Source organism: Gymnoscopelus microlampas (assembly GCF_963454915.1).
Source record: "Gymnoscopelus microlampas genome assembly, chromosome: 6".
NCBI classification, from domain to species: domain Eukaryota; kingdom Metazoa; phylum Chordata; class Actinopteri; order Myctophiformes; family Myctophidae; genus Gymnoscopelus; species Gymnoscopelus microlampas.
In genome coordinates this window covers 48,150,470-48,172,867 of record NC_139943.1, presented here as the reverse complement: position 1 = coordinate 48,172,867, position 22,398 = coordinate 48,150,470, and the positions used below count along the sequence as shown (strand labels likewise).

At 45.3% G+C, this 22,398-nt stretch overlaps 1 protein-coding gene across 5 annotated transcripts in view; it reads right to left on the bottom strand.

Moving 5' to 3' along the window:
• The window catches only part of insc (INSC spindle orientation adaptor protein), an 83,946-nt gene that overhangs the window by 34,135 nt on the left and 27,413 nt on the right, over positions 1 to 22,398 (bottom strand). For all 5 annotated transcript variants that reach the window (XM_084061041.1, XM_084061040.1, XM_084061042.1 and 2 more), the window contains one exon: positions 21,087 to 21,178. In XM_084061041.1, coding sequence (XP_083917167.1) covers positions 21,087 to 21,160 — 74 coding nt within the window. In that variant the 5' untranslated portion in view covers positions 21,161 to 21,178. The remainder of the gene's footprint in view (positions 1 to 21,086; positions 21,179 to 22,398) is intronic.

Below are 22,398 nucleotides of genomic sequence, written 5' to 3'. Positions count from 1 at the left end.
TGGGGTTACAAAATTTAAGACAACATTTAACAAATATTAGGTGGACAATAACAATCAACATTATTATATAGCATTGCTGGTACAAATCCTGAAATCTGGATTTTAAATATTATGAAAACATGTACAGTGTGCAGTGAAAATGCAAGAGCAATAGGCTAAACCATTAAAGGAACTGTAAGTGATATTTTTTGGTTAAAACCAAAAATAATTTTGTTATAGGTTAAAGGTCTATATATTATTATAGTAATCATTGCTAGTATTGAGTGTTTAGTAACAGGGGTCTCCCTGTCTCACCAGCTCTTAAATAAACAGAAAATAACTTTTTCAGACAATCAGGAGAGATACCCATAGCTGTCAGAAGAGCCCTTCTAAATATACATCGAAAAGCCATGAAATGTCCCCATGCCTCACCAGAGGGAGAAAAAAAAGATGATAATAATAGGTTTGTTGTCTAAACAAGGATGGGAAGAGGTCATCTCCAGCTCACAGAGCATAACAAATATTTACATGCAGGGCCATGGAAGGGTCAGACTACAACAGCTCTATTATCCCTGTCAGGAGATCTATAGAGATGAGCTTGTCAATGTGTGACGATGTGAGAAATTGTCAGCATAGTATGATAAACTCTCTCTCTCTCTCTCTCTCTCTCTCTCTCTCTCTCTCTCTCTCTCTCTCTCTCTCTCTCTCTCTCTCTCTCTCTCTCTCTCTCTCTCTCTCTCTCTCTCTCTCTCTCTCTCTCTCTCTCTCTCTCTCTCTCTCTCTCTCTCTCTCTCCCTCCCTCACATGCTGTGTGTGTGTGTGTGTGTGTGTGTGTGTGTGTGTGTGTGTGTGTGTGTGTGTGTGTGTGTGTGTGTGTGTGTGTGTGTGTGTGTGTGTGTGTGTGTGTGTGTGAGTGAGTGAGAGACAGGATCAGATATACATTATGTTCAGTTAGTACAGTACATAATTACACAAAATGTGTAATAATTGATCCTTCTACCTGACTTTTTGTTCTCCATGGTAGGTGTGTATCTGTGTAAGATACAGTGCATTAGTAGTCAGAGCTCCTTCTCTCTGTTGGCCCTCTGTTGGCAAGACTTGTCCATGTCCATGGCAAATGTTTGATTAAAATATATATAAAAAAAATAGACTTGGACCACGCTGCATTGATGCATTGCGTACAGCCAGCCCAGTACACAGTGGATTACTTATAAGGTGTTTGTTTTACTTTGTGTAGAGACTCCATTGCAATAATGTCACAATAACCTGGAGAGTTGTTTTATGTTATTCTGTATCAGGTGTGGCATTTTATTATTTATATGTATTGTGTAATTGCTATTGCCATTCTTGCTTGGAAAGAGAGAGGAGTCCTTTGTACTAAAATCACACTATCCTGGAGACGTGTTTTATGTTATTCTGTGTCAGAAATAATAAACTGAGATTGTCTCCAAAGAGATTCCTGAGACAGCCTATCTATTCAACGCAACGTAGAAAAGGCTACCGGTTACGTGTGTTATTAACACTGAGGATTTGACTGTGTAATAATGCCATATGAAGGCTTTAGGAACAGCAGAGCAGCAAAGCAGCATTGCATTGTGTAGCAGAACTCTTCTAAAACAATACAGTACCATAAATACCCATTGATCTCAACCAATCAATGTGTCTCTGTGAGACAGCCAATTGGGAGGCTTGCAACACTGATCTACAGAGACAAGCAGGAAGCAGAGACCAGACAGTGTGTATATATGTACAGAATGAGAGAGCGGGGGGGTCTCTATCTCTCATAAACATAATTATACACATACTATAGTAGTATACTGCACACAAATGTGTCTCTGTTTGCACAGCACCCACACACGCACGTACGCACACACACCATGGTGCATGTGTGCATGATAGCGGTCATGTAGAGAGGGATAGTACTGTATCTGGTTCAGAGAAATGATTGCATTGCCAGCTCACTGGATCACTGGGATTCTATTTGTGATATAATTAACCTTGATGTCTAGAGCCAGATAGCCGTACTGTAGGCTATATGAGAAAAAATGCAATCACAGGAGCCTTTAAACCAACTGCTGGCAACAACGCAGTTGTGATTCGTAAGGACATTTCCGGACTAAGGGGCAATTCAAACTGTGTTCATTGTCAGAGTCTGATTGCTGGAAGCAGGCCTGACTAATAAAAATGTGGTGCAGCTGTGTAGCCTACATTTACAATTTGTTTTGTGAAGCCTACATTTGCTAATGTTCAATTTCAAATGGTTTATTATAGAAGAGATGTGAAAGCAGGTTGGAAAAAAAACATGGACTTCGAGCAACGAAAGTTTTGGAGCATGCAGCACTCACGCACAGACCTTCAAACATGGTTTAACAAAAAGATTAATGCCTGAACTTTAAAAATAGTATTGTTTGCAATATATTAACTATATATAATAGATTTGGTACTCTCTCTGCTTGGTTAGAGAAACCCTCCCCAAGAAGGTCCCTGGTTCAATCCGCAGATTCCACACATCAGCAGTGTCCCTGAGCGGGGTCGCTACTCTGCTCATAATTCCGACGTCCCAATAGTCCGACTAGCTAGGTTAGTGAGGTTAGGGAATGGTTAGGGTTGGACTTCAGTGCTAAGCCTTGTTAGAAAGGTCATCCTTTCAGAAAAAGGCAGAGCAAGGAATTTTTGCTCTCGCCATCTTACCTTTGAAAGAAAGTATTTTTGGGATCCTGTTACTCTTTAATTTTAAGGTCCTTATAATTTCACATTCTGTTTAACTAAGTCTTTAACCTACATTCTAAATCTTTTCCATAAGTTCTTTTTGACTGTTTCCCCTTTCCTAGAGGGGGGGGGGATTCCCAATTAGGGTTAACCATTTAACCTTTCTTTAAGGTTTAGGTTTTTAGGCATGTTTACAAACTATAAAATAAAATAAAATTGCCAGTGAACTTTGTGAGAAGTGTTCACTGGGGACTGTGCATGGCAGGGTTAGGGATAGGGTTAGGGTTAGGGGTTAGTTATAATAGGGCCAGTCACTGGTCTGGATAGTAGTTGTCTAAAATGTACTGTATAGAAACATGTGGGAAACAATTATGTCATGGCTTACAAATTACCATCCATGAAATATTTGACAGTGAACGACTTCGATGACTCATACTTAATGGAAGGAGAAGAATTTATGCTAGTGTATACAACTGGACAGAAACTGTATTTTCCAGAGCAATCACAGAATATATACAATATACGTATGTCAGTGGCGCACCACAGACATATCAATAATTCAGACATACTCCATACTGTATAACATGGTAAAAACTAAAATACAACAATAGTTTCCATGCACAATTTCAATCTCAATTGCAAATATTTAAAACATGCAGCTTTTCAGCTGCATGTTTTAAATGGCCTGCCACTCACACAGTCCCACAGTCTTCAATGAAAGCAGTCCTATTCATGTATAATCAAGTTATACCCAGTTCAGTACTTTCAAGTGGGAATCACCTCAACTGACAGCAAAACATCACAGCAAAAACATATACTATAAGCAAAGTCATATTACACAGCTAGTTGCTATATGACACCAGCTTATTGGAATCTATAATAAAATCTAAATCAAAATGTGCTACTGTATATACTGGTACAGGTACTTGCTGTACCATACAGGTACTCTAAAGGCCAAAATACGTCATTGCACAACCTTAACCCCCACCTTCCAAGATTCCAGAGGCACCATAGAACATGTGTGACGAATAAGTGCATTTTGAGGGCAAAGTTAAAAATGGTAAGCTCTTCCTGAAATGGTGGCTGACTAAAATTGATAGAAAGTACTGATAGAAAGAGAAAAGTAAAGAATGGACATTTCCATTCATAGCAACGCTGTGCTTCTTCTTTGTATCAAACATCTACCACTAATCCAAAGGAACATTTTGCTGGCCAAGGCTACTCTGGTCAGGCTACCGTGTTACATTTAATGTTCTCAAACTTTTACATTTTAAGGACCCATAACTCTGAGAGTTACACACCCGTAAGGGGCCTCCTGGAACCCCCTCAAGGAACCATGAGGGTCCCTGGTATCTTTCCAGTGAGTCAGCATGCACATTATCAGCACCCTGACTCTGTTTGACTCGAATGGAACAGAGCCTTCATTAGAATCATTGGTGATACCTATACTGTACGAAGAAAGAGGTCCAATTTCCTTCCAGTATGGCTGCTGTGCATAGAGCCTATCCAGCTTTGAACCCACTGGGGAAACCCAATGCGATCAAGCCGCCACTTGAGTTCAAACCTGTCTCCCCCACATGGGAAATCAAACATCTTCCACTCATTTAAAGGGGATTAGGTTCCTGCTCTTTACTCAGGGCTTATATGTGCTCAAACTGCCATTTCAGTAGTGGAAGAAGTACTCAGTTAAAAAGGAAGCAATACCACAATATAAAAATACTCTGTTATAAGTAAAAGTACCAAAGTATTGGGATCAAAATATACTTAAGTAGGCTACCAAAAGTAAAAGTACTCATTATGCTGAATGTGCCATTTCAAACTTCTTCTTTTTTCAAAAGATTTCAAAATTTGTCAAAGTCATTTGAAAGTCATCTGAAAATAGCAGATAATAGACCAATTATTTGCGCTGGTTTCAGCACACCCCAACCCCCTCTTGTGTGTTGGCTAGTGCTGCGCGCTCTAGCAAGACCTGACAGAATGGGTTTGACGCTTGCGCAGTATGACGCTTGCAACCAGTGTGACGTCGTCTGTTAAGGGGTCTATTACTAATTGGTTATATGTTTTGTAATAATATACGTCTGCAAAATAACCACAGTAGTAATGCTGTTAAATAATTGGGCAGGAGGGAGTAGGGACACATTTTCTCTTCGCGAGTGGGTGGCCACAGCAGGGATTGTACTACACCAGGTCTCAAATGATTCATTATGAAACATTATGAAAAACAACGCAGAGAAAGGCTATGATTACAGGGAGTGAAACGTCTACCTGTTTTGTTCAAAATTAATCCTTCGATAGTTGATTAAAAAAAATAGGATGGCTGAGAGGAGAGGATGTGTTTATAGTTGTTAATGAATAATACCACCCACCACAAACATGGTCAAAAATGTTATCTTTTTCTGTTTTGTTTTTTTTGTATTGATATTTGAACTGTGGTGCCACTATATATGTCTATGAATTGAATATATAGGACCTTGTTGGAAACAAGACCACAAGGACTTTTATGAACGGACCTTTTAGACAAAGTATTTTAAATGTAACTGTGCTGTTTTACATGTTTGCCTAATAAAATATTCAATCAATCAATCAATATTGAAAAATTGCAGTGTAGTGATCAACCAAGTGAGGTTTATTATGTCATGATAAAGTGGGACAAACTGGGCCTTGTGACATCTATTCACCTGTTTCCTAGGCTGTGTGTTTTCCACTTCCTGTCGATTTGATCCAATGAAATCCAATGAAACTGGTCAGATGACCAATGATATCCAATGAAATCGACAGGAAGTGGAAAACAAAGCCTAGGAAACTAGAGGTTACGTAGGTAACCCCGGTTCTTTTAGTTTAGGAGTGAGACACTCCCTATGGGAAACAGCGCCATCTGGCGATGCAACAGAGCTACACAATACGCTCCCGGGGCCCATTTATTGGGCTAGAGGGTATGTCACGCGACCGGCCATCCCCTCCCCTCAGCGGGAGGGCATAAGAGGCCCCGGTCGTGACGTCAACTTCCTCTTCCACACAGGTCCTCTGTTCGCAGTGGCGAAACAAAGGGGTGTTTGGGGAGTGTCTCACTCCTAAACTAAAAGAACCAGGGTTACCTACGTAACCTCTAGTTCTTTGTCGTTTTGTCGTGAGACACTCCCTATGGGATCTATAAACCCCCCGGAAGCGTTAAAAACATTGTATCCCCAGAAAAACCGCACGTCCCCAACTGGCTCAGGGACCCGCACACGGCGGGCCCCTGCCTCAGGGACGCCCAGGCCCACCGGGCCTGGACACGGCACAAGGGATGAGATAAAAGAAACCCTGACAGACCGAAGTCTTCCCCATTCAGCTAATGGAAGACAAGGCACGTCACCTACTAACTTCCTAAAAAGGGAACAGGGCCCCCCTGCTCCCGAGGACCAACAGATTGTTAGCCCCACGGGATCACATCAGGGGGAGAAAGGCACCTCAAGTAGATGAGGCTGCCACGCCAAGGACTGCGTGCGCCACCGAGGAAGCCGCCATGTCCAGGCTGTAGAAAGCTGCAAAGGTCGAAGGAGACGACCAGTTAGCAGCCTTGCAAAACTCCTGGACCGAAGCCTCTCTAGAGCGGGCCCAGGAAGCAGCCAATCCCCTAGTCGAGTGCGCCCTCAGTCCAACAGGTACTGGGGCCCCACTACTAGTATAGGCGAGCCGTACGGCCTCACCTATCCACCCGGAAAGCGTCGGCTTGGCCATCGCCTTCCGCTGGTCACCCCGGCCGTAGGTCGCAAACAATCGTGTTTGCGACCTACCAGGCGCCGTCACCTGACAGTAGAGCCTCAAAGCCCTCACTGGACAGAGACAATGTGACCGCTCATCCTCCGCCGAAGCGAAAGGAGGTGGATGAAACGCAACCAATCCGACCGGAGCCGGTGCAACCACCCCGGTCTTGGTAACGAACGCCAAGCTTGGTGTCAGCAGAGCCCGTCTGCTATCCCCAGAGCACCTCAAGCACTCCGAAATCACCGAGAGTGCACGCAGGTCACTGACCCTCTTGGCCGTAGCCAGGGCCACCAAAAAGACTGTTTTCAGACTCAACACCTTGAGCCTCACAGTCTCGAGGGGTTCAAAAGAGGGGGGAAGGCAGAGTGCATTCAGCACCACCGCCAGATCCCAGGCCGGAAACAGAGGCCTGTTACCCGGCCTGGTCCGTCTGGCCCCGCCCAAGAACCGCCGTACCAGGTGACGATCGCCAACCGTCCCGCCTTCGAAACCTTCGTGGCAGACGGAGATGGCATCCAAGTACACCTTTACCGTCGAGAAGGTCAAGCCCTGATTCAACCTGCTCTGCAGGAAAATCAGAATGCTACGAACTGGCGCCCGAAAAGCCACCACCGCCGGTGACTGTCCCTGGCACCATGACACAAAAATATTCCATTTTATGTCATAAGCAGCCTGAGTGGATCCGGCCCTAGCCCCCTGAATAGTAGCTATCACATCAGGGGGCAGGCCACAAGCATCTAGATTGGCCCTCTCACGGGCCAGACCCACAGGTCTAGGTCCCGGGGGCTGGGGTGGTTGATCTCGGTCCCCACCTGCGTCAGCAGGTCCGTTATCGGAGGGAGGGACCAGGGCTCGGCGTAGAGCAGAGGAGTTATCTCCGACCTCCACACGCCCCAACCCGGAGCAACCAGCAGTACGGTCAGGCCCTGGAGCCTGACTCTCTCCAACGTTGGGCGGATCAGCTCCAGCGGCGGGAATGCATATAGCAGTTCCCTCGGCCACCTGTGAGCCATTGCGTCCAGCCCCAACGAAAAGTCCGCTGCCTTCACCGAGAAAAAGCGAGAGCACTTCGCGTTCTCTGTTGAGGCAAACAAATCGACCTGTGGTCGATCAAACCTGGTCCAAAACAGGTTCGCTATTCTCGGTTAAGTGACCAATCCGAGTACCAAGGTCTGCCCCCGGACAGCAGATCCGCTCCGCCGTTCTGGGGACCTGGGACGTGGACCGCACAGCCTGACAGTAGGCGCGGGTCGCACCACACCGCCAGCTTACGGGCCAGGCCGTCCAACACACAGGAGCCTAAGCCTCCCTGCCTGTTGACGGAGCTCACGGTTGTAGTGTTGCCCGTCCCGACCAGGACATGACAACCGCTGACGCACACCTCAAAGTGAATCCATGCAAGTGGAGACACCAGACCTTGTCGAGGGTCCACAGTAGGCGGGATCCTGAGAGCCCGCATCCACCTCTGAAAGGTCCCAAAATAGCCTACTTAGGCAGGTCAGGTGCATGGCCGAAGTCCTGAGACCCGCCACCTGCACTCACAGCCTGTAAGTGACTGTCTTCCCTACGCGGAAAGGCCTCACACAGGACAGGAAGCCGTCTATCCACTCCTGAGACAGACGTGCTGCGAGCGTGGTCGAGTCCAGTGAGAACCCCATAAGGGAGGTCTGCTGGGACGGAACCAAGACGCTCTTTCTAGAAACCGACAGTGAAAAACCGACAGTAATCGCCCCTCAGGGCTACGTTGGTTCACCTGTCCCCCTGACCGAACGTGCGCAGGAGCGCCACGGTCATCAGCATACGAAAACTGAATTTCGTAAGAGACTTGATGAGACCCCTTCATCCAGAGAGGGTCACATAGCCTCCCCCCTCCTTCTTTGGCCAGAAAACACACGAAAACCAGTTGCACCAAAAACTGGAGAAAACCGGGGTTACTTAAGTAACCTCTAGGTTCCAATTCGTAGACGGTTTTCTGAAGACGCCCTTGCTCAGTAGAGAGAGTCCCTCTCTCTCAGAGACATGGCTGCATTCCCTCTCCGCATGGGAGGAACATCTTGTGTCTGACATAGGAGGCATGTAAAGGTACGTGGAAAACCACGTTGTTGTCCAGGGGAGCTGACCGGTACAATCACAGTGTGTTACTGCTGTACTGAGCCTGACCAGTACAAAAACCAGTGTAACACTGACGTACAGTGGTGAGCTGTGGATTTTTGAACTAAGGGTACTGTATTTTATGACGTCACGCGCGCGCACGTGCGCGCACATAGTCACTCAGCTCAGTGCTAGTTGAAATACTGTATTCAACATGTGATTATTAATGTAATCATATGTATTATTCAGTGAGTGACGTACCTGCTGCATTAAGCAACACAGTGTTGTCGAGCGAGGCTAGGTAGCCGATAGGTGAAAACAACAGTAGCCTGATTGGGGGCAAAAAGCAAGAAGAGGCTGGAGCCCCCTGTCAGTAGCCAACCGTCGATGTACGTCGACAAGTGTATTCCCTGTCTCCTCAGGGGGCCATAGCCGCCTGGGTGCACTTCACGAAAACACGGGGGCTCAGGGACATCCCGAACGGGAGAACCGTGTACTCGTACACTCGCCCCTCGAACCTGAAGCACAGAAATTTTCTGTGTGGTGGGTAGATGGGAATGTGAAAATCCGCATCCTTCAAGTCTATACTGGTCCACCAGTCGCCCTGACGCACCGTGCGTAAAAGCGTCTCGTTCGTCAGCATGCGAAACTTGAATTTCGTTAGAAATCTGTTTAGACCTCTCAGGTCCAATATGGGACGTACACCCCCCCCCCCCCTTTTTCTTGACCAGAAAATATTTTGAGTAAAAACCCAGGCGTTTCTGATCTGGGGACAACTCTCTTATGGCGCCTTTGTTTAGGAGAGAGAGAACCTCCTCTCTTAACGTGATCGCCGCAGCGCCTGTCGCGCTGGAGAAAATCACTTTGTCTGACATCGGGGGTTTCATGCAAAACTGTAGCTTGTAACCCTTCTGTATGGTGCATAGCACCCAAAGAGACGGGTCGCAAGCTTTCCATTGCGCTAGACAGCGAGCTAGGGGGTTGGAGCGAGTTAAAACAGCTGCTCGTTCCACCCGCTGTCTGTCCGTTGTCATGGCGACTAGTGACGAGCTCGCAAGCCCTGGCGTAGCCGAGCGTGTGACGCTCGCTAGAGGCAGTACGGGTGTTACCTGACTGACAGATGGATTCGGGAAAGTCACGTGATCCCGCACGCGGTGCCTCCCCAATGTTGAGATCCGGTCGGAGAAGCCCCTCGTCCGTCTCCGGTCGGAAACGGAAGTAGTTGGATACGGGGAGGTCACGTGGGTACCTCCCCGGCGTCAACATCCGGTGGGGGACGCTCGACGTCCGTGTCCGGTCAGAAACGGAAGTGGTTAGCATGCCTACCTTCCGTTCGGCCATCTTAGGATCGGCTGGTGAAACGAGCGTGGCCTGTCCCGAGGAGCAGGGGCGCCCTCTCGTGGACAGAGGTGGTACTGGTTTCAGAGCTGATCTTCTTAGAGGATTGAATGCACTCAATATGTTTCTCCCACATGTATTTGGAAAAAACGAGAAACGGCTTTACCAAATACTGTGGGCTCATGGGGGGGCGCCATGTGGGTGGTCCCCGTTGTCTCTGGTACATATGTGGATTCAATATGCTCGTCACACACGTATCCGAAAAACCTAGAAAGGGTTTTTTCGGATACTGTGGGCTCATTGTGGGACCGTCGAGAAAGGGGGGCCGGCAAGAGACCGGTCCTCTTTCTCTCTGGTGTACAGGCATTAAAGCAGTCAGATTGCTTGTCCCAGTCCCACACGTATCTGAAAAACCGAGGAGGGGTTTTTCGGATACTGTGGGCCCAAAGGCAGACCATCAGAGAACGGGGGGTCGGCAAGAGACCGGTCCTCGTTCTCCCTGGCACACAGGCGGAGTTTGGAAAAAGACAAGGTACTTTTCAACGCATGTAAAGCCACAATCACGGGGTATTTCTTCACAGATCTTACAGAAAGTGCGACATGCTCCTCTGTTTGGCTGTGGAGGGGTCCATGACTCTGTCCTCGAGAAATACAAGGGGTCCCTGTCTCCTTCCCAACCGAAGAGGGGGGGGGGGGGAGACTGGTTTTCCCATCTGCACTGGAGTTATTCAATTCAGTGTAGCAAACACATTGGCATAAAGGCGAACATTATAAAAATAATGGAGGAACGCATTATACTTAGTATCCCTTCAGTGTTTGGGGAGCCGACAAACCGGCTCCGTCCAATCACTATGGGCTTAATTCAGATAGTGTTTGATCATGCAGGGTGTGGTGAAAGAACAACCAATGGCACAAAGACAGGCAATATAAACAATATATTGACACTGAAAAGCATTATATCGTATCCCAAACGTATTCCAACAGGATTCGAAAAATGCAAGATGTGACCAGTGTGACAGACATATTAGCACAATGATAGGCATTATGTACCATAATATACTGACGCTGAATGCATAATATGTTGTATCCAATAGTGTTAGGAGGACGAGCACCGAGGCCTCTCCTAGCATTGTGGACTCAAGTCGACAAGGTTTGAATAATGCAAGGTTTGGTTCTTTGTAACAATTTTTATTGGCACAAAAAAACAGGCATTTATACATTGTACTGACCTCACAGAATGTGCAAAAATCTACCCTGCTTCTGCTCTGTAGACACTGGGAGGAACAGGGTGGTCAGCGTCGCGTACTCCGCTCACGAAGGGGGTCGGGCTAGTTTACCGCGGGCCACCGCTTGTGGCAGCTGGAGTTGGGTAGGGAGGCGGGAGTGTCGCGGTGGTGCTGGGCGAGCACCGCTAGCACCTTCGGCGTTCCCCGTACAGGCCCTGGCCTGGTCGTAGCGAGCCATCGCGTGGAGAAAGAAAACAGCTGTGGCTGTAGCCGAAACAGCTAAGCAGGTTAAGGTTAAGCTAACCGCTCCATTAGGAGAGTTAGCGCCGCGGATGTAGTCTAACGGCCAAGCTAATAGCAGCTAGCGGCTAGGCTAAGAAGCAGCTAAAGGCTAACGCCTGCTCACCAAAGGTTAGGCTAACAGCCCTATTCGGGGAGTTTAGCGCCGTGGATGTGGGAGGGTTTCGGGGGAACCGAGCGAGAGCCGTCGGTGTCCCCTTAACTACCGGCACAGGCCGTAGCCAGGCCATATCTGTGACAAAGCAGCCTCACAGAGACCCGGGCGAATGCTTCACAGACAGACTCGGGGCCGGAGAGCGCGTAGAAGGCGTGCGCGGCACCGAGACAACACAATTCGAGTGTCGTGGAAAAGAGCGACAAAAAGCTAGGCTAACAGTTCTATTCGGGGAGTTAGCTCAGCGGATAGGGGGTTAGCGCTGTGGAAGTAGCCAAACAGCTAAGCTAGTAAGCTAGCGGCTAGGCTAAGGACAGCTAAAAGCTAACGTCGGCTCACAAAAAGCCAGGCTAACAGCTCTAATCGGCCGTTAGCTCAGCGGGAAAGGGGGGTTAGCGCTGTGGAGGTAGCCGAACAGCTAAGCTAGTAAAGCTAGCGGCTAGGCTAAGAAGCAGCTAAGGGCTAACACCGGCTCACCACGAGGTAGAATAAAGTTAGTTTTCTGGAGTTTAGTCGAGCGAGAAAACCCGTGGGTAACTTAACCTAGTCTCCGCTTTGGGCTAAAGCTGGTTTCTCGCTTTGGGTCCTGAAGAGTGGAGTAATCATCGAATAAATGTAGATTTCAGTTTTTAACAAGCGTGTAGCCATGTTATCATCTGCGAACAGAGGAACTGAAGAGGAAGTTGACGTCACGACCGGGGCCTCTTATGCCCTCCCGCTGAGGGGAGGGGATGGCCGGTCGCGTGACATACCCTCTAGCCCAATAAATGGGCCCCGGGAGCGTATTGTGTAGCTCTGTTGCATCGCCAGATGGCGCTGTTTCCCATAGGGAGTGTCTCACGACAAAACGACAAAGAACAGGTGAATAAAGGAAGACAGATTGTCCTCCACACTCATACAGGTGTTTTCAGTTACTCTGGCTGATTACACCAGCTTTGTGGGCATGCACACACATTTGATTGAGAGCTCCCTCACACTGTTAGTTTTGTTGCAGTTTGTGACATGATGAAATTGGCAGCAGCTTGACCCAGCTTCAACCTGACTAGAGGTGTAATCAGCAATAAATGAAAACACCTTTATGAGAGTGTTCAGGGCCTTTAAATAATTGTCGACATATTTGAGAGTGATAAAAACCTGAAATGTCCCATGGTGCGTAATTGGTTCTGCATGTTCATATGTTTATCATTAACTTAATATAATTCAACACGGGATGGAGTTTAATTCAAAAAGGGAGGAAAACATTTTTAAATGCACATAAAGTAGCCATGGGAACCAATGGTTCCTGAGCCATGATGTGGCCCATAGGGCAGGATTGATTGATTGATTGATTGATTGATTGATTGATTGATTGATTGATTGAATACTTTTCTATTAGACAGAAATGCAAACAGCACGGACAGTTAAATACATTTGGGCTAAAAGGATAACACAAAAAAGTCCTTGTTTCCATTGTGGCCCTATAGGAGCCACTATCCTGTTTCTGTAGCGTGAGTACAAGTACATCCCCTAGCCATGAAGTACAAGTACCCCCCCTGGACATGATGCTAGTATGTCGCAGGGAGTTACCCCCAAACCAACCCTCTTTTTAATAGCTTATCCACTATCAACTCTATTGAATTATCTGTCCATAGTGTATTCAATGTGAGCTTGTTTGTAGGTGGATACAACACATTTCTGTTCATCTTACTCCAACGTGACCCTGACACCTAGACACAGAATATTCTGGATATTCTTCCCACACAGATCTCTGATAAGAACATCATTTAGCATTAGATTCAACAAGCCCATGGAGTGTTTTTCTGTTATCCCACAATGTCTGTTTTTCATGAGCATTGCTGTGTGTAATGCTTGCTGCCACATAGGAGTGACTGGAAATCTCTCTCCATCACCACAACAGAACCACAGTATAAGTGGCTGAACATGGGCCGAATGGAAATGTGGGTTGAATGAGCTGCAAGACTTTGAGGATTGGGGAGGCTGTGGCTTTGGAACGGACTACAGTAGGGAACAAGGGGACTCTTGTTCCTCAAAACAATTAACTACAAAAAGTCACATGTCAAATTGTATGCTAATGTATCATTTTCACACAGAACCCCCAAATATTCAGAGATTTCAACTTCAAATGTGAAGCAGTTCATTTCATTTGAAGACCTTTGATTTGGTGAACTGCAGGGACGCTCAGAGAGATATTCCTGCATCTGGCGGGTTTCAGGTTCAATTCCCCTTGGGATCTGAAGTATATGACCTGCAGAAATATCCTCGAAAATACGAAGTCCCCCACCAGCTCTGCTTTATAATAAGACTTCAGACTTTGTTTGTGTAGCAATTTTCAAATCAAAGCAACAAACTGTTACAATGCAGTATTAAAACTACAATCACAGTAAAATCAGACCGGGATTAAAATGTATGGTTTTCAATAAACAAAGTGATGTGAAAGACCGTCTCATTGACCTCCATGTAGCAAGAGGAAAGACAAACAACACAAATCTACCCCTCAGGGGTCAAAGGAAGAGTATATCACCAAATAAAAAATGAACCTCCCTGTGTAGAGAGGTGAGGGATGAGCATGAGGTGAAATGTGAAAAGCATGTGGTTATGGGTAGCTCTAGGCCCCTTTTAAGTGTGCGAGCCACGGCGTGATTTGCAGGAGTTCTCTTGAGGTAGCGATGGGTAAGGGGATAGCAGGGCCTCATGTCTGGGATGGTGGATGGGATCATGGGTAAGTACAGGGTCAGACATCTGACTTCCAGATGGCTCAGTCCGCTGCTTGGCTTTCAGAAGGAACACACTGATCGTACCCAATGTTCAGCCAGGACTACATTCACCCAAGCTTCTTTCCTTTCTTTGTGTATTCTCTCTCTGTCTGCCTCTGTCTCTTGTTAAGTCTTGTACAGCTGCTTTTTCTTATATATACCCATTCTTGAGAATTGGGACAAATCATGTCCTATCAAAACATTTCAAATTATTATTTATTAACACACTCATTTAAAAAAAAAAGTTTGGTAAAAATATATTCTTAAAGGATTTATATATATGAATTACATAAGATTTATACAATGTTTTGGTCTGGTTTCCTTTTTTTTTTACAAACTTGCACTCTGCCAGAAAACACCCTTGTCTAAGACAAGAATTCACAAATTCAAACATGTTTTAAATGTTTTAGTTAAAAGCATAAAAAAAATATTGATAACATAGGTGTAAGAATATGCTTTTGCCATCAACTTTTTTTTAAATTAGATTTTTTGTAAAAGTTATATACACACACAGACTAATATTGCACTTCTCTCACTCTGTGCTTCTGTTCCAGGTGTAATTACACTGCTATTACCCTCCGTCACGCAACTGGAGGTGGCACAAACATGTAGCAAAGAATCTATTTGAAATTCCTTCTTAAGTTGAGTTACGGTTAACCCTAGACCTAAACCTTCCAGTATGACCCGGAAACCAAGAGACTGAGCCCAACTTCACCCAGAACCCAAGAAGGCGTGCATGTCCAATGCGTTACTGTAGATTTACGGTAAGGAGATAGTGAATGTAAAGTCAAGGTCAATTCACCAAAGTCTGTTGTGTGTGCGCGTGTGTGTGTATTTACTGTATGTGTCAGTCCTTGCGTCCATGTTTATTTGTGCAAGTTGCTTTTGTGGGCTTTAGCTTGTGTAAACAAGACCAAGACAGTAAGCCAGAGCCAAAGACCGAGAGACAAACAGAGAAAAAAAATCTATTTGAAAGTCCTGGTTAAGTTGAGCTAGGGTTAGGGTTAGGATTAGGGTATATGATGGCCTATGATAATTATTTGGTAGAATTCAATTTGGGGACGTTAATTTAATCCCCAATTAAGGCCCGTTCATAGTCCCTAGATGTGTCTTAACGTGCGTCATGGGGGTGAGGCATTCCGTCCGTTCTTTACGGACACATACATGGTTAGCTCACGTGAGAGATTGCGCGTACCCAATGTTGCCATGTCTGCTTATTATAAGCGACTTTGGGCTTATTCTTCTGTATAGTTGCTTGTAAACAAACAAGCAATTTTTTATTGGTGGTTGCGGTTTTATTTGGTCTTGTTTCTAAAGTGTACTTGCTTATTTGGGCCAATTATTATTTAAACCAGTGATTCTCAAATATATATTGTAGATCTGCTATTTTCATATGCAGTGGTGTAAAGTAACTAAGTACATTTACTTAAGTACTGTACTTAAGTAAAATTTTGAGGTAATTGTACTTTACTTGAGTATTTCCAATTTCCAATACTTTTACTTTTACTCCACTACATCTCAGAGGCAAATATTGTACTTTTACTCCACTACAATTATTTGAAAACTTTAGTTACTAGTTACTTTTCAGATATAAATGATGATATTATGAAACATACATTAACCACTTTAGCCCAATTTTATACATAGGCTATTTTCAAACATTTTTGTACTTTCACTTTTGGTACTTTAAGTACATTCTGATACCAATACTTTTGTACTTTTACTCAAGTACATTTTTCATTCCAACTCCATTTTTTTTTACTTGTAACAGAGTACTTCTGCATTGGAGTAGTGATACTTTTACTTAAGTAAAACATTTGAGTACTTTTTCCACCACTGTTCATGTGTGGCCTAGTCGATTCTTTTGGGCTTGTTTTCATAGACCTGGTTACTTATTTCTCTCACAAAATCTGGCAACCGGTTGTGTCACGCTGCAATGTTATGAAACTAGCATTGTAGCCCAGTGGTACAACAGGCAAAACGTAGAGAACGTCCGTCGGGCTGACGGTGAACGTCAGCCCGACGGACGGAACAACTGGAGCCTTAAGTGACGGAGGGGGAGTAAAAAACGACAACGCAAGGAGCGCTGGCGCTCGTTACGTATCCTTACGTCCGACTATGAATGATACTTTAGACCACTTTCCTGACAGGCCATATTTGGGCCTAGCTCAGGAACACACACACGCACACACACACACACACAAAAACCACGCACGCACACACACACACACACACACACACACACACACACACACACACACACACACACACACACACACACACACACACACACACACACACACACACACACACACATGAATCCTATATTAAAATTGGCTAATGGGAGGGCGGGCCGGCGGTAACATAAAAACACTGAGACAAAGTTTAGATGTACTGTGTCACTGTTATTGCTGCTGTACTATAACATACACACTCAGTGCATGTTTGTCCACTGTCCGCTAGCATGCAGGCCATCTGTTTTACCAACTCATCTTACAGCTTTTCACAGCACTTTGAAGAGGCCATTCAAAGGCTGCATGTGAACCAGATGCAGAGCAAATAGTCATATGTTGCATTTTGTGCACGTGTGTGTGTGTGTGTGTGGGGGGGGGGAGAGAGAGAGAGAGAGAGAGTGTGGGGGGTCAAAAGGAGTTAGCCTGCGTGCGTGCGTGCGTGCGTGCGCGCGTGTGAAGATGATGAGTATATCACAACAGAACCGTTGTGAAATGATATGCCTTATATGCCTTAAAAACGTTTCCTCTACCACTCCTGTCAAACAAATTAAACATAATGCAGAACAATATTCAAACATGTAATACAAACTCATTCAAACCTTTAATACAATAATTTGACAAGTGCTCAAATATTCCTGCTATGATCCCACACAAATTGTGATGATACAAGGTCTTTCTCCCTCACAGATTTAGAGAACCAGCACCTGTTTCCTTTATGACCTATATAGGCTATCTATAATAATAATAATAATAATAATAAAAAATACTACTGTGTTAACACTGTACATCTTATTCCCTACTGTAAGGACTACCTGTCACAGTGTCTGCCACACATTGTCACCATTACAGGGCATTATCACAAGGAGACGGGCCAAAGTACCACATGCTTCTGGGCCCCATTTTCTATTTTCTGCTAGCATGAATATTATCATCAGTGGTTTGGCATGTGTGTAAGGGTGATGAGAGAGTGAGTGAGACTGAAAGTGAGAAAAAAAAGAGAGAGAGAGAGAGAGAGAGAATGTGTGCAAGCGTGCGTGTGAGCGCTGATCTCTGTTCTTGTTTGTGTATGAGTGTGTGTATGTGTTGTTTAATAGTTTAAATCTATTTGTGTGTCTTTTTAGCGTTCATTCTGTTTTACATGTGTGCATGTATCTGTTTGACATAAGCCTGGTCTGGATGCCATAACATTCCGCAAGGGTGGCCAGAAAGGTTACCTCATGACACTGTGTATTTAAAGGTCAGACCTCTTACAGCTTCAATTTACCAAGAGATTTCCCATAGAAATTCCATACCCATCATCAGCACCTCTGGATTAAGATAGATCTAATGACTTTGCGAGTGAAAACAAGAAATGTAATTCCTAATTTTCCTTCATTTTGAGTCCTTGATAATAATAATTCCCTTGATATAAATGCAACTACTATCACATGCTAGCAATTCCACTACTTTTTATTATCTCCAGGGATTGTATTTTCAATCCAGCGAGTCCGATAGTCTGTCAGCAGCTAATCTCAGACACCTGTGGACCGATCGGCATGAAATATTGCTTGCATGCACACTCCCAATTGCCCGAGAAAGGACCTCGACCCAAACTTTTTCAAATCGGCCTCATGGTGGTGCTATAACAGGCTGCTTCATATTTCAGCCTACAGTATAACTCTAACTGTACGTCATACAATAAAACATTTCCTAGAGTTTCTGCCATTTTGGGTTGTCTTCCCAACACACTTTTTGCTACTACTCCTACAGTTTCTGTGACACCTATGTTGTCACTGTTTGTTGCCGAAACATGTTGCCCCCCACCCCACCAAAATAAGCACAAATGGTCTTGTGAGTTATGTAACAATGACAGTCCAACAGGGTTTTGATACTCCATACTGTTTACCTGCAATTGCGTTCACAAATTTGTGGGCATGCAGGGCCTACCACAAAACACACCATATATCATGAAAGCAACATCCAATCATACCCAAACTGGAATCACATGTTGAGGGACCTCTCTAGAGTGCACCCCAGGGTATTTCCCCCAGCAGTTTTGTGTCCCGACAGCTGCACCCCACGACTCACACAGCCCTGGGTAGGCAACCTGGCCTGGCGGAGATCTGCGCTCCAAGGAGCGCACTTTTATCGTTTGTGTCTGCAAGAATTCTTCAAGGCCAGTTACTATTTGGCTTCAAACAGCTGAGATTAATCTTGAGGGCCCTTGAAAAAGCTAAAAATAACAGCAGGTATTTTCTTTACTGAGGCAGTTGGAGAAGATCACTGCTGTGGACAGCATGATGAAAGTAAAGCACTCAGAAAAAAATAGCATCAACTGAGCTCCCTTCTAAAGCAAATATACTGTCCAGACACAGGTGTTTAGTCTATATGTGAGTCTGTGTGTGTGTGTGTGTGTGTGTGTGTGTGTGTGTGTGTGTGTGTGTGTGTGTGTGTGTGTGTGTGTGTGTGTGTGTGTGTGTGTGTGTGTGTGTGTGTGTGTGTGTGTGTGTGTGTGTGTGTGTCTGTGCGTGCGTGCGTGCGTGCGTGCGTGTGTGTGTTTGTATCAGTGTGTGTGCTGTGAGTCCGCTTCCTTGTGTTTATTGTCACTGCAGACAGCTTGTGTAGCCTATTTGTGGGCTATTAGTTTTTATATTTGCTTGTCTACTCTAGGACAGATCCACAGTAGGGGGCTTGCAGTTTGTAGTGAGCACAAAAAGAAGCTCAAACGTTTTTGTCAGCTTTTATTGCTAGCCACCATGAGGATAGCACTGCTATCAGCAAATACATGTTATATTATCACTTGTATTTGTATTTGCAATAACTTTACTCATATGAGTAAAGTTGTATTTAAATGAAATGTTTCTATAGTGTCACTTCTGTGTAATGCACCAACCTCACCGAAACAAGCTCCTTATATGTGCAAACATACCAGGCAATAAAACATAATTCATCTCTGTACCTGACCGTGCTCCCTGGAGATCATTGAGATCACTGATACCCCACGTTTTCAGCCGAGGTGGTGGTACAGTAGCCTGGAAACCAGACGAATCTGCCAGTGCAAAAAAAGAATTTGCCCTCAGCAGATTAGTCTGGCCCTGCTTGGTTGTGATTGGATTTCGCAGCCCCCGAAGTTGTGGGGAACCAATCAGGAACCAGTTTGCAAATACAGTATGGGGTGGGTTTATCACCAGAGGCACACAGAGATTCCAGACTTCTACGCAGTGATATTAGTCTGGCCATGCCATGCTAGTGGTAAAGTACAAGTTCTTACGTCTCCCAAGTGGAGATGTTCCTCATCTGCCTCCTCTTTCACTTTCAACATTTTGAATTTCATGCAATCTCAATTACACACCCTGTCCCTCTTTCCATCATTGCGCTTTATGGTCCTCCAGGTACACTTGGTGAATTCCTTGGTGAAAGATACTCTTATCAGCTCCTTTCCTGAAAAGGGCCCTCCTCTCATTCTACCAGGACTTCAACCTCCCTGCAGACACGTATCTTCATGTTACTTCTCTTCTGTCCTCATTCGACCTCTTTGACCATCTCCAACCCCTCCTACTCACTCAAGTGTTGGACCTGATGTTCATAGAGCCTGCACCTCTAACCTCTCAGTTACTCCCCCTCATGTCTCTGACCACCACTTTGTGACATTCTCCATCTCTCCGCTCTCCCACCTACACCCATCCCACCTCATTCTGTCATCACTTGACAGGACCTGCAGGTCTCTTGACCCCTCTTCTATCCTCTTTTTTGCACTCAACTGTGGGAAGTTGAGGCACCTGTTCAAACAAAGCACTATAGCATCCATCTCTGCTGAAGCTTTTGCCAACTACTAAAAAAGAAAGACATTTGATGACATCAAGCTCTTTCTCCCAGCTTACCACTAATTACAGTTCTGAAAATTGTCATCCACCAGACAAACCACCTGTCCTCTGACCCTCTTGACCTGTAGGACACTCTGAGTGTCTGCTAACTGCCTAAATTGTAATATATAGCATTGGTCTGTGGGGGGGGGGTTATTGGTAATACATGAGGACGGACCACATCAGAAATGTGGTCCTCTACGGGGACATGGCAAGGCAGGCTGGCAAGGCACTGCGTCAGGCACCCGGAACTAGAGGCAAGCAAACTGACACTCTGGGCACCAACCCAGGGCAAAGCCAGGAAAGGCAAGAAGCGCACCACATACGTAGATGCACTGCGGCGCGACAGCTTAGCTAACAACACTGGAGAGCTCAAGACCCTGATGTTCGATAGGAGAGTGTGGAGGGCAACGATTCAGGAGTCCCGAGTTGGTGTTGGCTAGACTGCACTCTCGCATCGCATCGGTAATGCATGAAAGGTGTATTCTGTAGTGGATGTTAAAGCTGTTGTATTGTCACTTCAAATTGTATCATTTTTGTCTGACAAGTTGCTGACTCACTGGGAAAAGCAATCATTTCTCCAAACAAAGGAGTCACTGGCTGAGATAATGATAACCCTGTGAGTTGTCAGTGTTGTAACTCATGCCAACTTGTGTCTTTTTAAATGCTCCTTGTCCATGAATACAGATTTTATATACGTTACTACTACTTGCCTCATTGAAGAAGATGAGATGGAACTGCTTTGTCTGGAGCTGCTCTGTGGAGTGGCCATTCTGTCTGAGGACATTTTCCTTCACCACACAACCTAGAAGACAAGAAATAAGCATTCGATATTGACGTCACCATCACATGAAACTGAATTGACGCCGTCGAGGCTTATCAGTGTATTGTGAGTTTTGAATTCGACATCTTGGAGAAATGATGCAATGAAGTGCGTGCGTGCGTGCGTGCGTGCGTGCGTATGTTTGCAGTAAGAGACTATTGTGCAACTACAACACAACACACTCAATCACTCACATACACATGCATTGGGGGTTATGCATGTCCACGCAGAAGAGTGCATTTTCAAACATTCCTGCACATGCACACGCACGCACACACACACACACACACACACACACACACACACACACACACAGACTATACATCCTCCTGACTGTGTCGCGTGCCACTGCAGTGTTATCCACTACAGTATCTCCCTATTGATCTGCCTGCAAAGCCTTCTATTCTCGTCTTGTCTTTTTTTCCTTCCAAGTAATTCAATTATCAATAAAGCTCCCTGTTTTAAATAGCCACAGGCCCGCTCTGTGCCAGTAGAATAATATTTCTTATCTTCTAATTTATTGGCTGGCTGCCAGCCAGCATCTCCCCCGCTCTCCCTCTCTCTCTCTACTTTGAGGGCAAGCAAAAGGGGGCTAACGTTCTTAAGTGCCCGCAACTTTATTCCGTTTTTCTTTTTTTTATTGATGTTTCCCTTTTAGATTATTCCATTTTCATTCGGGCAAAGCCGCGGAAGCCGTCTTGCGCTGTAATCCTTTTAGTTAATGACATGCTGGGGCCATTTGGTTACTAATATCATGTTTATGGGGAGTCTAATTAGCACGTAGGTACAAAAAGTGCTGTGCGGAAATGCAGGGTTATGCACATGCGTATACACATGTATAGCAAACAGATGCATGTGTCTGTGTAAATACACACGCATGCACGCAAGAAAACACAAACACACACACATACACACACACACACACACACACTGTACATACCTACAGTGCAGTACGACACACCTACTCTCACATACTGTGTACAGTACATCATGCAAACACAGACAGACACTCACACACCACAGAAACAACGCTCCATCCATCCTGCAGGGCAGGTTTTGGCACAGCAGTGTACCAGCTTTTATTAAATGCTTAGAGAGTGTTACGGGATCGATCGAAGCAAACAGGAGCACTCACAGTACAAAGAAGTGGAATCTAGAGAATGCGTGCGTGCGTGCGTGCGTGCGTGCGTGCGTGCCTGCCT